At 41.4% G+C, this 15311-nt stretch overlaps 1 protein-coding gene and 2 long non-coding RNA genes across 5 annotated transcripts in view; 1 reads left to right on the forward strand and 2 right to left on the reverse strand.

The window, feature by feature from the left end:
- The window catches only part of LOC118499739, a 17732-nt gene extending 15583 nt beyond the window's left edge, over positions 1–2149 (forward strand). The window contains exon 3 of the long non-coding RNA XR_004902263.1: positions 2066–2149. This is a non-coding gene — a long non-coding RNA (uncharacterized LOC118499739). The remainder of the gene's footprint in view (positions 1–2065) is intronic.
- TRMO (tRNA methyltransferase O) lies at positions 1099–15311 on the reverse strand. Of its 3 annotated transcripts, none has more exons than XM_036021958.1 (5): positions 15094–15113; positions 10603–10777; positions 7899–8056; positions 4575–5237; positions 1099–1952 (listed from the first exon to the last, which is right to left on the reverse strand). In XM_036021958.1, the coding sequence occupies exons 2-5, from the start codon at positions 10629–10631 to the stop codon at positions 1693–1695; spliced, it is 1110 nt and encodes a 369-aa protein (XP_035877851.1). In that variant the 5' UTR covers positions 10632–10777; positions 15094–15113; the 3' UTR covers positions 1099–1692. The 3 variants fall into 3 exon arrangements, with proteins under 3 accessions (XP_035877851.1, XP_028373447.1, XP_028373438.1); XM_028517646.2 differs by lacking the exon at positions 15094–15113 and adding an exon at positions 15179–15311 and having other exon boundaries at positions 1101–1952; positions 4584–5237; XM_028517637.2 differs by lacking the exon at positions 15094–15113 and adding an exon at positions 15179–15311 and having other exon boundaries at positions 1101–1952.
- Positions 3107–4568, reverse strand: LOC118499740. The gene is made up of 2 exons (XR_004902264.1): positions 4152–4568; positions 3107–3923 (listed from the first exon to the last, which is right to left on the reverse strand). It is a non-coding gene; the product is annotated as an uncharacterized LOC118499740 (long non-coding RNA).

The following is a 15311-nucleotide window of genomic DNA, read 5'->3' on the forward strand; positions in this document are numbered from 1 at the left end:
AGCAAACACAAAAAAGAAACAGAAGGAATTGCACCTGGCTAGCAGGCACGACTCTAGCATTTAAAGACTAAGTGGGATTTTAACAAGCTGAGACAGATGACAGTATAGGATGCTCTTCATGAAAGGAACAGCATTGGTGAGGCGAAAAGGTAGAAACCAATTTTCCTAGGAATACCAACCGGTCCTGTTTACTGAGGTGCAGAATCCTGAGCTGGGTTCTGTTTAAGACTTCAGTTCTAGAAGTTTGAGAGTGGACTGAAACCCCAAACAGCTGAACAGTCCTCTTCTAGAAGGCTTACTGGTATCGTGCTCGGACCTATTTTCTCCTTATTAAGTACCAACATTTTGTGCTCCAAGCCCTGATTCAGTCTCAAAATAATTTTAAGAGAAAAAACATCAAAGAGGAAATTTAGAATAGATTAATCCAATGTCAACTTCCTAGTTTTAACAATATACTACAGTTATGTAAGATGCTAACACAGCTAGAAGCTAGGTGAAGGGTAGGTACTCAGGACCTCTGCACTATTTTTGCAACTTCTTTTGAATCTATTATGATCTCAAAATAAAAAGCTTTTAAAAAAGCAAATTAAAGATACTCCCCCAAGAGGTTCTTAGTAACCTCAGAGACAACCCAGTTTGATTCGGGAGTGCAGTGTCATCAGCCACACGACTCTGAGCAAGAACCTGCAGGCAGCGGGGCTCATTCCAAAGCCATGATCGATCAACTGTCGAGATCCACAACTGTGACTGGGAAAGCCCACGTCATGCTTACAGGTGTCTGACTTGGTTATGCCAACTGTAAATCTTGTCATGTGAGATCCCATTAATAAAGTCACCTATAGGTAATATATTCTTGTGACTGCTTCCCACCTGGTGGGACTCACAGGAACCATGTATGGACTTAATTATTATATGTATCTAACTGTAATAGAGTAGTGTCCTTATGTCTTCCTCCTCCACTATGATTTGCAACAAGAACTGCATCTTGTTCATCTCATTTAATCACCAAAACCTAACCTACCAGACAGTCATAGAATACATAAGAAATAAACCGGTAATTAAAAGTTATTTTCTTGGACTTCTCAGGGTGATTTTTTTTGATACAAAGAAATATGAGTCTCTATTCTGGAATCAGGATTAAATATATATGTACACGTGTGTGTGTGTGTGTGTGTGTGTGTGTGTGATAGTCTCTGAAGCACAGGGGTTCAATCTCTACAGAGCTTTATAACTACTTGTTTTTGATTTCTTTGTTTCTTAAGACATAGTAACTCAGCCTGATTTAGAATCAACTAGAGAGGTCAGGCTTTTCCGAACAGGAACCCAGTATGAACAGTTGAACAAGTCCCCTCAGCTTGAAAGTCCCTGTTAAAATGGTCTCCGCCCAACTTCATTGTGTGCCAAGAACAATCAGCTTCTTCCAGACATCAGTGAGACAGCATCACCTTTGGATTCTTCAATAATAACCAGTCAAGAAGCACACGGCAATTTCTTTAAATTTTATCTATAGGTTTATTAAAATATGTACATGTTTTTCAAATAAATATTATGAACAACTTAAATCAATCAAAACAGTGAGACCACAAAGTGTCGCTTTTGCTACAAAGAAGGCACATCATTAGCTTGTACAAAAAAATCCACCAGTCACAACCAAAGTCAAACAGGCGACCTTAAAGATGTGATGGAAGCTACTCAGGATCCCAGGGACACCAAGGACTCCCCAGGGTCAGTCATGTGAACAGGCTCAGAAACCGGCTTGATCCTTAGAACCTCTGCAAAGCCATCACCAAACCAGCACGTGACGTGGGCCGTGTCTACGGTAAAGTAGAAAAGGCGGTCCTGGCAGAGCTTCCGTCGATACGTAGACCGAGGGTCAGCTGACAACACGGCCTCGATGGCACCTCTTGCTTCCTCTACTGACTGAAAATACTTAAAGGAGGCCTGACCAATGTCTGCAATGAGAACACCACAACTTAACACTCAAACTCATGCAGGTCAAACTTTATTACAGTGAACTTCATTGAGGAGTTTGGTTGGTTCCTTGAATATCACTTGAAATGAACAGGTTTATTACAGAAAATGTCACCTTCAAGTGGTGTTTAGATTAATACCTTTTCCTTCAGGAAGCTTTCAAGCGCCATTCAACTTATGCGTCTGCCCAAAATCTTCACTTGCTGAACAAAAAAATCATGGTGATATTTTTCCTTAGTCCCCTAATAAGAGAGCTGAGCTTTCGTTTGCTGGCAACCTAAATGTCACTTTTCTACACTCAGTGTAGACTTTAATTCAATTCCTTGTCATTTTCGTCTCAGAAGAAATGGAGGGCTGTTCAGGGAAATGCCTGAGCATGCCTGAGAATGCTGGGACTGCTCAGGTCACAGCCCAGCATTCTCCGAGAGCCACAAGAAAGAGGACTAAACCCACACATACCCAGAGCAAGGAAGGGTGCCTCAGAGAGCAGGTGTCACAGCCCAACAGTTAAGCGACACCACGTTCTCTAAGGAACAAGGACGTGAGAGAGTCCTTATGAAAACGGTGAAACAGATACACTGAGAAAGTTCAACGCCATCACGAAAGAACAGGCCATCCCATTCCACCCAGATGAACAGATGTTTACCCCGCCAAATGGCAAAACCTCCCGCATGTGTAGCATTGTAGATATTTTAATTTTAAAAAAATAGTCAAATAAAAAATTAACTGTGACCCTGGCCAGTGTGGCCCAGGGGGTTGGAGCGTCGTCCTGTAAACAGAAAGGTGACAGGTTTGATTCTCAGTCAGGGCACATGCCTAGGTCGTGGGTTTGGTCAGGTCCCCAGTCAGGGTGCATGTATAAGAGGTAACTGATTGGTTTCTCTCTCTCTCTCTCTCCGCCCCCCAAACACACCCCTTTCTTTCTCTCTTTCTAAGACTAATAAGCATGTCATCAGGTGAGGATAAAAACTTTTTTAAATTAACTGTGACCTAATTTGTACCAGCTACAACATGACATGTACATGCAAATGAAGGCCAGGCCCTGCCAGAAAGGCGTGTTCTGTAAACCTGTTCAAAATATCATCTAGAGTGGCTGTGGGTTTTTACCTTTCCAAAAGTAAACTCAACTTTCAGAAAACAGCCACAACTCATTCTTGGCTATATCCAATAAATAAGCTGGTAAGTTAAGCAAAGGCATGAAGTTCAATTTTTGGTCAAAAACCAACAACCAATTACACACTGCTAAGATTCCTTTGTTTCACGGCTAATAAAATGAGTAAGGCCACTCAAAAAAGCAGAGTTCCAAAAGCATCACATACAACAAAGAAAAAAATGAAAAAATGGAAAAAAACAGGCAGGGAAAAAAAAGAAAAAAATTCACACACTTCAATAAGTGTCTGGTAGAAACTTGAGGCCTTCGCCCGGCTATTCATTTGGCATAGGTGCCTTCCCTCCCTTCCCTGCCTACTTATCCTTCTGGGCTCAGCTCCAATACTTTCTTTTTCCTCCAGGAAGCCTTCCCAGATTTTCTCCCCACTGCCCAAGTCAGAACCCTCTCCCTCGAGCTCCCACAGCACTCTGTGCTAGTACCAATCTCCCTCCCCTCAGTTCAGTCTTTCATCTTTTCTAGACTCTGAACTTTCTGAAGTCATTTCTTACTTCTATCCTGGCTCTAAAGTCTGCTGTCTGTTATAAATCAATCCCTGTTTTATAGTCATATTTCGTAATTTCTTTTTAAACACTTTTAATCAATAAAGTACAACACTGTAGTTTGAAAAAGATAAAACTTTTTTCCAAGTAGGAAGCGTTCAACGATGACCACGAGTCAAGGGGGAGGTACAGAGTATCTTCTATGCAGTACCACTTGGTTCTACCACAACAGTCCTTTTAACACTGAACTTCCTCCTCCCTATCAACTGCACAGAGTGCTAAAACAACGTTCATAAACAAAACTTTTTATTTTTTTAAAGATTTTATTTATTTATTTTTAGAGAGATAGGAAGGGAGGGAGAAAGAGGGAGAAAAACATCAATGTGCGGCTGCCTCTCACGTGCCCTCTACTGGGGGTCTGGCCCACAACCCAGGCATGTGCCCTGACTGGGAATCGAACCTGTGACCCTTTGGTTTGCAGGCTGGCACTCAATCCACTGAGCCACACCAGCCAGGGCCATAAACAAAACTTTTTAAATAAAGAGATCAACTTAAAAATCAAATGTCCTGCTTAAACTTAAAGCCTTAGGAAGGAATGAGAAGTACAACCCTCCAGCGGCAGATGAAATCTGACATTTCCTCCCTAACTGGCTACTTCTTACCAGAACCACTGCACCTACCTGTTAACAGTCCTGTCCTTTGTTCTAGATGGCTGCTTGGGATCTGCTGTGGGCTGGAGACACCAGATAATGATGTTTTATAAGAACCATGTGTTCAACAGGCTCCAAGCGAAAGCCCTATGGCCTCTCTTCTGCAATAAGTACATGTCTCCAGTGCTGGGGCTTTATAGAGACAATTTCTGTGCTAAAAGACTTTGCCCTCAAAAATACCAAATTTGGATAAATCTCTTCTGAAAGCTCATCTCTCATTCAAAAATAAGAAATGGAAAGTACCTGGTTTACCTTTGGAACCGAGGTGTTCGAGGTCCATCTCTGCATGAGGAGTAAACCGGACACCCAAGGTGGCCACAGGGGCCTCTCGCACCCAGGCGGGAACCACACTGCGGTGGGCTGCGTCTGCCATCGTGGAAGGGCAGTGAGGAGCCGCCGGCTGCACCTCCGCGCTGTTCTCCTGCGGGACCACTACTCCTTTCCCTCTCCGCGGCCTCTCATCTGTGCCCTCTGAAAAGCTCCTCTCCAGGTGACATGAGCCAATCTGCTCCTCTGCCACACTCAGTCTCTGGCCACTTCCGGACTCGAAACCCGAGTGTGCAGCTACCTCCCTGTGCTCAGGTGAGCTCCGCTGGACTGTGGCCGCGTCACTGCGCTGCAGGCCGTGTTCTCCTGAAGTTCTGTCTTCGGCACACGCAGGTTTCTCCTCAGTGCGGCCGCGGGGCTGCGGTGCATCTCGCCCTGAGACCTGCTGCTGGGCGCAGCCGTCAGTCTTGCCATCAGACCAGGACATGGCTTTTGGTGTATACTGTTTATTCTGTAGATCACACTCCCCTAAAGGCTCCATCAAATTTTGTGGCAAGTCATAATCAGCTATGTAGGGCTTTATGTCCAGTACAGGTGTGCCGTGAATCATGTCAATTCCAGAAAGGTATATAGCTCCACCTATAGTGTAAAAAATACCTCTTAAGAATAGTATGAATAATCGGAGAACCAACATTATCTACCTACGCCCCACCAGGCCTAGTCACAGTTCTCCTATGTACCTGGCTCTCTCACACCTGCTGCTGACACACAATGGAAATCCACTCTCTTCTTTACCTGTCAAACTCCCACTTGCTCTTCAAGGCTCTCACACAACACCTCTCCTACAAAGCCTTTCTGGCTCTGCTACACATAAGCATTCTTTCCTTTGGGTTCCAGAGGAACCTGTACACGAACCTCTCCTAGAGCCTTTTCACGTGGTCTGGCAATGCTCTCCTTAGAGTCACTCTCTCCCCAGACAGTGCGCACTTGAGCCCTTCAGGACCGGTTGGGGCTGACCCACCTGTGCATCACTGGGGCTTCTAACTCTGTGGCAGGTACATCAGTATCCTCAGTGTACCTCTGTGGGACCGAGGAGGGTTTCCATTGTGGCAAACAGACTCTGAGGTGTCCCCCATGATGCCCACATCCTGGCATTCACGGCCCTGTACAATCCCACCCTCATGAGTGTGCCTTGAAATCACTCCAGTGACTACATTACGTTACCTAAGATCCCTGTGCTTGCTGGCAGACTCACTCAAGAGACACTCCCTGAGGGCCCGATGAAGAAAGCAGCCACTCAGGGAAAGCCCGTGTGGCGAGGAACTGCGGGTGGTGTCTAGGAGTCCCACAACTACACAGAAGTGAATTCTGCCAACAACCTGAGTGAGCTTGGAAGAGAACTGTTCCGCAGTCAGGGCTCCAAATAAGCACTCGTCTCAGCTGACACTTTATCTGCAGCGTAGTGAGACCCTAAGCAGAGACCCAGCTCTTGACCCACAAAAACATAACTGTGTTTCAAACACATAATAAATCTGCGACATTTAAATTGCTAAGTACATAATTTGTTATGTAGCAACTGAAATCTAACATTTCACCAAGACTCAACTAAGCAGAACACAGCTCGGCACTACCAAATACTAAGAACAGGTCTCCTGTCTTCCCACTCACGCAGCTGCTGTCCAGTTCCTGCTACTGGTGCAAACTCTACTAACTTGATCGTTGGAAATTTGGCTACCTGAGAATCTAAAAACTGCATGTGATCACATTCAATTCTGTCTTCATTTAAGAAAAACACGATTAATAAAGGACTTTGATTTCTAAAATTATGCTTACTGTGAATGAATCTGGAGCTTTGGAAAGATGATTTTGCATTTTTAAGTGATTATGCCTAACAATGACCACAGAATCAAGAAAAGGCACCACCGTAGCAAAGGTAAGGGTTCATGGGATTTGGAGTCAGACACCCCCCTGGCTAGATGCTATTACATAAATTATCTAACATGAAAGGACGTCAGTGCCCTCATCCATGATGGAGACTGCTACCCTATCACACCCAGAGAGCCCCTGTGAGAGAACATACATGAGCATTCTTTTGAAACTATAAGACTACACTAACACTAGTGGTCACTATAGTACTACTGCCCTTGCCTTTCATCTTTCTGATTTGATCTCCCCCATTAGAATGTGAAGTTCTTCTGTATGGCAAGGATTTTTATCTGATTTGTCCACCACAATATCCCCAGCACCGAGAACAATTGCTTAGAAAATATGTATGAGTTGTACGAATGATCATAAAATGTTCTATTATTGTTCACCCAAATTGGTTAGCCATCAAAAATGGATAAAACTCAAGTTGGATAGGCTAGAGAATTTTTTCAGAAAATATACCCAAGGCCCAGTTAAACACAATCCAGCAACAGAGTTCAAGTTCTGGGAAAGTACAAGCAAAATAACTGCTCTCATCTTTCTAGCATCCAACAGTCTGAAAAGCACTCTTACAGCTTTTGCCTCATAAGATCCTCCAAAAAATCACAGAGTTCCAGAGAGGGCAGACCCTTCTTCTTTGCCCACTGGACAAATAAGTAGGCTGAAGCTTGGAATGGTCTTCTGACTCCCAGTCTACCTGCTGTTTCATTTTCTGCTTCTCTAACAAATGTGCTGAATAGGTCCGAGTGATTCAAGACAGGGATGCTTGCTTTCCAAAACGGTGTGGCTTCGTGACTAGATTATATGTGAACGTGGGGTTAAAACCAATCCAGTATTCTACACAGATACTCCCACCATCTGACAGATGGCTGATCCTCACTGTGACTCATCCCAGACCTCTGCCACACATCACAGTTGGCAGACACATGGCGGCCACAATGCACGTTCCCTTCCTCAAGGCTGCAAAGAAGGAATGACACACCGCCACCCTACATTGCCCACATATGCATGTATAACCATTCCTTGAAAATTCTGAAAGTGTCCAACTACTTTTTAATCATTTTGGATTTATTGTATTCTAAGCCCCAGAAAATTAGGTTACTAATTTGATCATTATAAAATCTTAAGTTATTTTTAAATAATTTAAACTTTTGATATATGTAACAATATAAGCAAGCACTGAGCATCCTCTGAGAACTTCTATCAAAGGGCTTCAATGCTAACATTTATTAAGCATTTGCCTTCAATGTCTGGTGGTTCTCAGGGGTTACCACCTCTGGCGCTTGTCTGAGGAACAGCCAGGGCTGAACACTACATTCATTTTATAATACTTTTTAAGGAAAAACAGGTAAAAGTAGAAAGGACATGTGTTACCGTCCACTCTTTCCAGCTTGGCCAGGGTCAGCCCTATGGCATTGGGACGATGTGGGCTCCTGGTGGAGAAAACGCCAGTCTTCGTGCCGTTCAGCCGAGGAGGCTGCACTTTTGCCTTACAGCTCAAATGACCATTTTTGTGAAAAACAAACAAGATCCTATTGAAAAGAAACCAAACCATTGAGTAAGGAAAAAAAAATCACAAACTTATAATGAGGGGGAAAAAACTTTAATCCCCACAAATTAAAGCAGAAAGAAATGCTTTTAAATGGTATTAAAATATAACCTATGGTAAGAACACCATCCCTTTTCTTGAAGGAAGACAGAGTCTTACCTTACGCACACAATGACCCACACGTGGTAAGGACCAGATGGATGTTTGTCTAGTAGTGCCTGGATGAACAATGTTCACTAGGTAAGTGCCTGTATATGCCAGGCGGTATGCTAGACATTTTTATACTCGTTTCATTTCATCTGCTTAAGAATCTTAAGAAGTATAATTTATCCCCCATTTTAAGGATGATGAAATTGAGGTTCAGAAATGTTAAATAACTTGACTAGGCCTTTCTACACAAGATCAAAAGCAAGGCCCTGGCCAGTATGGCTCATTTGGTTGGAGCATCATACTGTAGATCAAAGGGTCAAGGGTTTGATTCCGGGTTGGGGAACATAGCCACATTGTGGGTTCAATCCCCGGTCAGAGCCTTTCTGAGAAGGCAGCCAGTCAATGTTTCTCTCTCATATCGATGTCTCTGTCCCTTCACCTCTCTCTGAAAGCAATGAAAACATTGTCTTTGGTTGAGGATTAAATAAATGCATATATAAAAGACCAGAAGCAAGAATCTATGAAGAAAAACAGTAACAAATTGGAAATCATTAAATTAACATACTACAAAATGTCACCCCAGGAGAAAACGTTCACTGGTGTTTAACAGACAGTGGGTCACTACCTGTGGTACAGAAACTGCTCCTACAAATCAGAGTAAAGGACAACTCCATATAGGAAACTGAACAAAGAGCATACACAGGCCATTCACGAATGAAACAGAAATAGCTACCAACCATATGAAAAGATGTTGAACTTGCTAATAATTAAGAAATTAAACTAAAACAAAATACTGTTTTTCCCTGTCAGGCAAATACATAAAAAACTGATAACATATACTGTTGACAAATGAGTAAAGGACATTTTTACATACCTTTGAAGTATAAATTGGTTAAGCTTTTTAAAGGGCAATTTGGCAAGAGTACTCCAAAATTATAACCCAATACAGCCACTTCTGATATTCTATTCATAAAAATATACAATTGCCCAAGAATACATATCTAAGGGAGTTTGTTACAGCATTACTGTAATAGCAAAATAAGTCTCCATTAATAAGTGAACTGCAATAATAGGCAGCCATTAAAACAAAAAAAAAGGTAAGTCTATATGTACTGTCATGATATATACTAAGAAAACATATTCCATTTTTTAAAAATAAACCCACTCTGTATGTGTATATTTATGCTTCTATGTGTATTAAAAAAACAAGAAGAAAAGGTCTGGCAGAATATACACTGAGCTGTTAACAGTGATAATCTCTGAAAAGTACTGGGGGGTGGGGATGAAAGAGGAGAAAAATAGGAGAAATAAGGAAAAAAAATCTATATTCTCCTGAGTCCATTTTTTTATATCAATGTTTTGGCAGTGTTTTGCTTTGTTTCATTCATTTTTTCAGAGAGGAAGAGAGAGAGATAGAAAGAAACACTGATCTGTTGTTCTACTTATTTATGCATTCATTGGTTGACACTTGTATATGCCTTCACCAGAGTTTGAACCCACAACCCTGGCGTATCAGTATGACACTCTAACCAACTGAGCTACCCAGCCGGGGCCTCAGTAATGTTCTCAACTTAAATAATTCAACCACAATCATAAAAACTAGGTCAGAACACCTGTGTTCTTTCTACTCTACCCATGTTCCCAGATTAACATAAAAAATAACTATTTCACAATAAACACTTAATTTCAGGTCTTCACCAGAAAAATTAGACCAATCTGGACTGCTGATGTTGGGGTGAGGAAGAACAGACAGAATTCCAAGTGACATTAATATAACACAAGCTTTAACATAAGTAATACTTTATTTAAAGTATCCAGATTTCTAAGGTATGCTCAGGTATTTTTGTCTTTCAGAATGAGTAGACTTAATTCTTGATGGGTCCAGGGCAGGGTCCACAAACTTCTTCTGTAAAGGGTCAGATAGTAAACATTTTAGGGTTTGCAGGGCAACCAGTCTCTGCTGTAAGTATTCAACTCTGCTGCTGCAACACATTAACAAACCCATGTGGCTGTTCCCATAAACTTATTTACAAAATCAGAAGGTGGGATGGATTTGGTCCATTGGCCACAGCTTGCTGACTCCTGGTGTACAGGACAGAATGACTACTCATACACAGAATCAAGATCTACAGATTTCAGCTCAACAGAAAGGCATTGATCACAATTAGAACCAACTGCAACTGGACAGTGCCCCCTCAGTACATCCCGAGCTCCCTCAGGGTGTCCGAGTTACGCAATCACACGCGTGAATACACCACAGGAATTTCATGCAATAGACAAGGGTGGTCTGGATGGCAGGCTCTGAGGTTTCCGCCATCAGTGGTTGCTTATCGACGGGAATATTTTTTGCTCTGGCTTACTTCAAGCTATAAAACTTACCAAACATGAGAAAACTGTTCTAAACCCATCAAGGAATGTTCAGGATTATTAAAGATGCTCTTTCTAATTCTCAAACAAGCCCTTGAATGGCTACAAATGGATGGCTGCCTTGGAGTACCATTCTTGGCTGAGAAACAGGATTCCAAGTAGCCAATCGGCTCAGTTAAAAGATTCCCTACAGGAGAAAATTAGATAAGAAATCATTAGTCAAAAGGTCATCAACGACGTTGGAAAACATGTTTTTTTAATGCAGTGATTTCATAGTTTTAAAATCTATTAGGTATTATTCAACTATAGAACATGATTCTTACTGTATTCATGAACACATACAAATACCCTCACTATTAAATACACATTGTTATACACCTTTAGATGATACACTGGAAAGAGCACAAGTATAAGGAATAAAAAAAAGGAAAGGAGGCCTACTATGTTAGAAGGCCTACTAAGTCAAAATTCAAATTCCATGCTACCATTATGAAGTTACATGACTCTGGTCAGGGCTAAGAGGGCATTTCAAATAGAATAACATGCACAGAGTTAAATGAGAAATATTGTTGGATATGCAAGGAATGAGCTATCTTGATTGGCTGGAGTGTGAAGTACAAGGCAATGAATATGAAAGGAGACAGTGGTTGTATTTAAGTGAAGATGCTTTCAATTGAAAATAACATGAAACGAACTAGTTTAAGTAAACAATAACTTGAATGTAAGGAATCATACTACTAAAACAACTACAGGCAGATAGATTTCAGGTTAGGCGTGGTGTAGTTACTCTCTGTCCCTCCAAAATGTAAGATCCATGTGGGCAGATTTCCTGTTTTGTTTATTGCCAGGTTCTTATTATCCAGTGATACTTGTCTGCAAGGCGTTAGGTACTCAAAAAATTCATGTTGCATGGAGAAAGGATTACATAAGTGTTAAGTGATTAAAAAGGGAAGTGACCAAAGAGAAATATGTGTAACATAATCCTAGCTAAGAAAGTTTGTTTATGTATTTACCTATCTAAATATGTACATATATATCTAGAAAGCTACCTGGAAGGATATTCACCAAATGAAAACAGTGGTTAAAATAGCTAGAGAGAGATCTGGAGTACTTTTACATTTAACTTTGTAATTTCTATAATATTTGTAAGTTTTCAATGATCACAAACCATATTTAAAAAATTTTAAAAAGCAGTAATGTCTTTCGAAAGGAAATATTGGCAAGGCAGCATCAGGATAGGTTTAAAGCAAGGTATCCATAACCACCATTCTGAATTTATAAACTTTTTCCCCACATTTCATCAAGGCTGTATTAACTGCTTTTAAGAGACGATATGAAGACACTCTAGAGGGACTCTCTTTTTATCTCTGGCTCCAGTGCCATCTCTCCGACCAGCATAGGCAGTGCAACTGTGGGCCTGGGACTGTCCCTCACAGTGCCTTGCATTGCTTTTCACTTTGAAAACAAAATTAATTGGGACGTAAAATATACGTGAGACATTTGTAAGTAATAAAACATAATATTATAATGCTATCCTGTGTACTTTCCACCCAGCCCAAGAACTAGAGCTTTTGCCAACAACTTGCATCTTTTCACGTTGCTCCTCTCCTACCCCACAGCCCTCCTTTCCCCTCGAGATACACAGGAGCCTGACTGGGATCTTTATCACTCATGTCCTTTTTCAATATGATTTTATCAGATGCATATGCATAATTAATTATCTCATTTATTTTGCCTTTTGAGATATAAAAACTGGGTTCAAACTGTCATCTTCTCAGGCTTGCTTTCTCCTTCTTGATATTATGATTCTAAGATCCATGCATATTGTGTATTTTTTTGATGACTTTAAATTTCTTCCAAGTATATTTATAGGGTTTTTTCCTCCCTCATCTAGGCTCTGTGGAACAGATATAGTAAATATCTGAAAGATGAAGAAACAGAGGTCAAACAATTCTCTAGTGTTCATTCAAATGTCATGAAGAAAATGGCCAAAAAGGACTCCTAATCTAATCAGCTGGGATCCCTATGTTCTGTTTTCATTTGTTTAACAAACACTTCCCAAGCATCTACAATTGCCTGACATTGTACTAAGTTTGAGGAAAAGATACAAAACAGGAACTTTTATCACAAGTTAACAGTATGCTGGGGAGAAACTCACAACATGTTCCATTATCATGGGAAATGTCGTAACTACAGTTTTGATCAAAAACTTCTGTCCTTGACTATCTGACTGGGGGCCTGCAAGTTTATAGCCAACTGAGCACCCCCTTCATTGAATCGGTCTATTTCTGTTTTTCACAGATTACACACATGGCATGATAAATATAAATTGTAACCAATTAGATGCATTCCACTCCTCTTTTGCATCTCTATTAAGGACATAAGCAAGATAACACTGGGTTAGCCATGCACTGAAATACTGAGGGGTATGTTGCAGGAGTCCCTCAACTACATCACTCTTAAAATTTGGGACCACTCTCAGCACATCCTAGTGGGAACTTAACCATATTCTAATATGCCTGAACCCTCTGGGACTTATTTATATATTAGTACCCTGTTCTTGGGATTATATAAATGCTGTGAAATACAAATGCTCAATACTTCCCAAATATAAATGCTACTTAAATGCTCTACTTGAAGTGGAGACCTGAGAACATCCACCCAGGGTGAATCCTAATCTCCTTCGTCTTGCCTCATGTCTCAAAACAAACTAACAATCAAACAAAACATTAAACACCTACCATTTGATATATGTACTGTGCTAAGTGCCTGGGTGCAGATATAAATAAGAAGTTCTTGCCCTCAAGGATGTCCAGTACATCGACAGGGGTGGTGGACAATCAAAACTAAATCACACTGCCTTACATGCAGGACAGGGATAGCACAGGTATGCCAGGGTGACACTGGCATGAGACCCACACAGAAGTGGGATGAAGTGACTCCCTAAAGTTACATGGGAGGTTTACGGCTGCTATCAGAACAGAAAAAGGACAAAAACAACACAGGGCCATTATACTTCCTGTGTGACCTGGGGCAAAACTGCCTACCTCTCTGATTCCCAGTTTTCCCATCTATAAAACCAGGATGATAATAGCTACATTGAAAAGTTGTAAGATTACTAAAATATGTAAAGCACCTAGTCCAACGAAAGGTGCTCAGCAAGGAGTGGTTATTAAAGCCCCTGCTCAGGCTTTTCCTTCCTTTTAACAGTATTACAACTATATTAACTGTGTAATAAGAAAAAAAAAACTAAGGTATTAATGTAGAGGTTTTTTTTACACGAGGTTTATTTACAAGTCTTGTGCAGACAGAAAAGTTCAGGTCCTCTCCACCTCTTGCCCAGGCTATTAAATTACCCTTGTTATAATTTGTCTCCCCTCTGCCAGTCCCTCCTCTCCTCAAAACTCACTAGGCTAATCCTCCAGACTCTGAGTTCCTCATGTCATGCTACTCTAACTTTCCATGGTTCTCACTGTTAACAGATGGCACATCTCTTAGTCTAGTGACCAAAGTTTTCTACAGTCTGAATCCAATCAAGGGTTCCCTAACCTCCCTGTTCCATCTTCTAATACTTCCGGATTTACAGCTCCGTAATCCCATGCTCCGTGGAACTCTGAACCACACTCTTTCCTGCCTGTCAAAATATCAGACTTGTAAACCTGCAGTGTGCAACCATTTTTTTTAAATGAGCACAAACTTTGACTAGGTCACAGTACTTTTAGGAAATTTTAGGCAAACATTTAGAACATACACGAAGATTTTTGTTTCAAGAACTTTCATTCAGAACAATGAAAACTGGCAATAACCTAAATGCCCAGCAATAGGGAACGTGTTTAGAAGACATCTATAAAACAAAATAGTGTAACCCCTTAAAATTAAAATTATTAATTGCCATGGATTTTTATGAAATCTTAGATTTTTAAAAAAAAGTTTATTAACAGTGGGATCGTATATCAACTCGTATTTCTAGGGTGCAGGCACTAAACAAGTATGGAAGGCAGACATCAAGATATTTACATCAAGATATTTACAGTGGGTTTCTCTGGGTGATGGCCGACCACCTCTTCTTCCACTTGCTTCCTCTAGTTTCTAAAGTGACTCTATTTTGCTCTCCATAAAGAGGTCAAGTAGAGAAACACAATCATTTATATCTCCTCAGGGCCCGGTTTAAAACTATTTCCTCCCCTGACCTTTCCACGTGCCTTCCTCGCTTCCTAGAGCGCAGGGTGCTCCTCGCGTGTGGCATTTATTAATTCCTCACCCGCATAATACCAGCGGTATATAACCTATCTTCTCCATACGAACGAAAATCCCCTAAGAAAATAAAGCCCGTTATACTGGCCGTGGCTGTCAGCCACCGTGCCAAAACCAGGCGCATCTTAGCTACCGAGAAAAGTGACATGACGTCATCCCATCCGCCACAGAGACATCACGTGGTTGAGGGAGCACGTGACTTATGCCTTCGCCATAAGTATAATGACGCACGTCAGTTAAGGGTCTCACATTTCACGTTCCTCTCGGCAGTGAAGTGGGTTACCTACACCTAGCCCTCTTCCGAGTGCGAAGCGGCCAGGCTCTCAGAAGTTACCTGTCTCCAGTGATGGCTTGACGCACCCGCACGGGGTCGCTGTGGGGCGATGCCCTGGTGCCTCCCAGCCGCGCATGGCTACTGATCACAAAAAGTGCCTACCTAACGTATTCTGGCCTTCCGCTTCCGGTTA

The sequence above is a fragment of the Phyllostomus discolor genome, chromosome 3 (assembly GCF_004126475.2).
Source record: "Phyllostomus discolor isolate MPI-MPIP mPhyDis1 chromosome 3, mPhyDis1.pri.v3, whole genome shotgun sequence".
NCBI lineage: Eukaryota > Metazoa > Chordata > Mammalia > Chiroptera > Phyllostomidae > Phyllostomus > Phyllostomus discolor.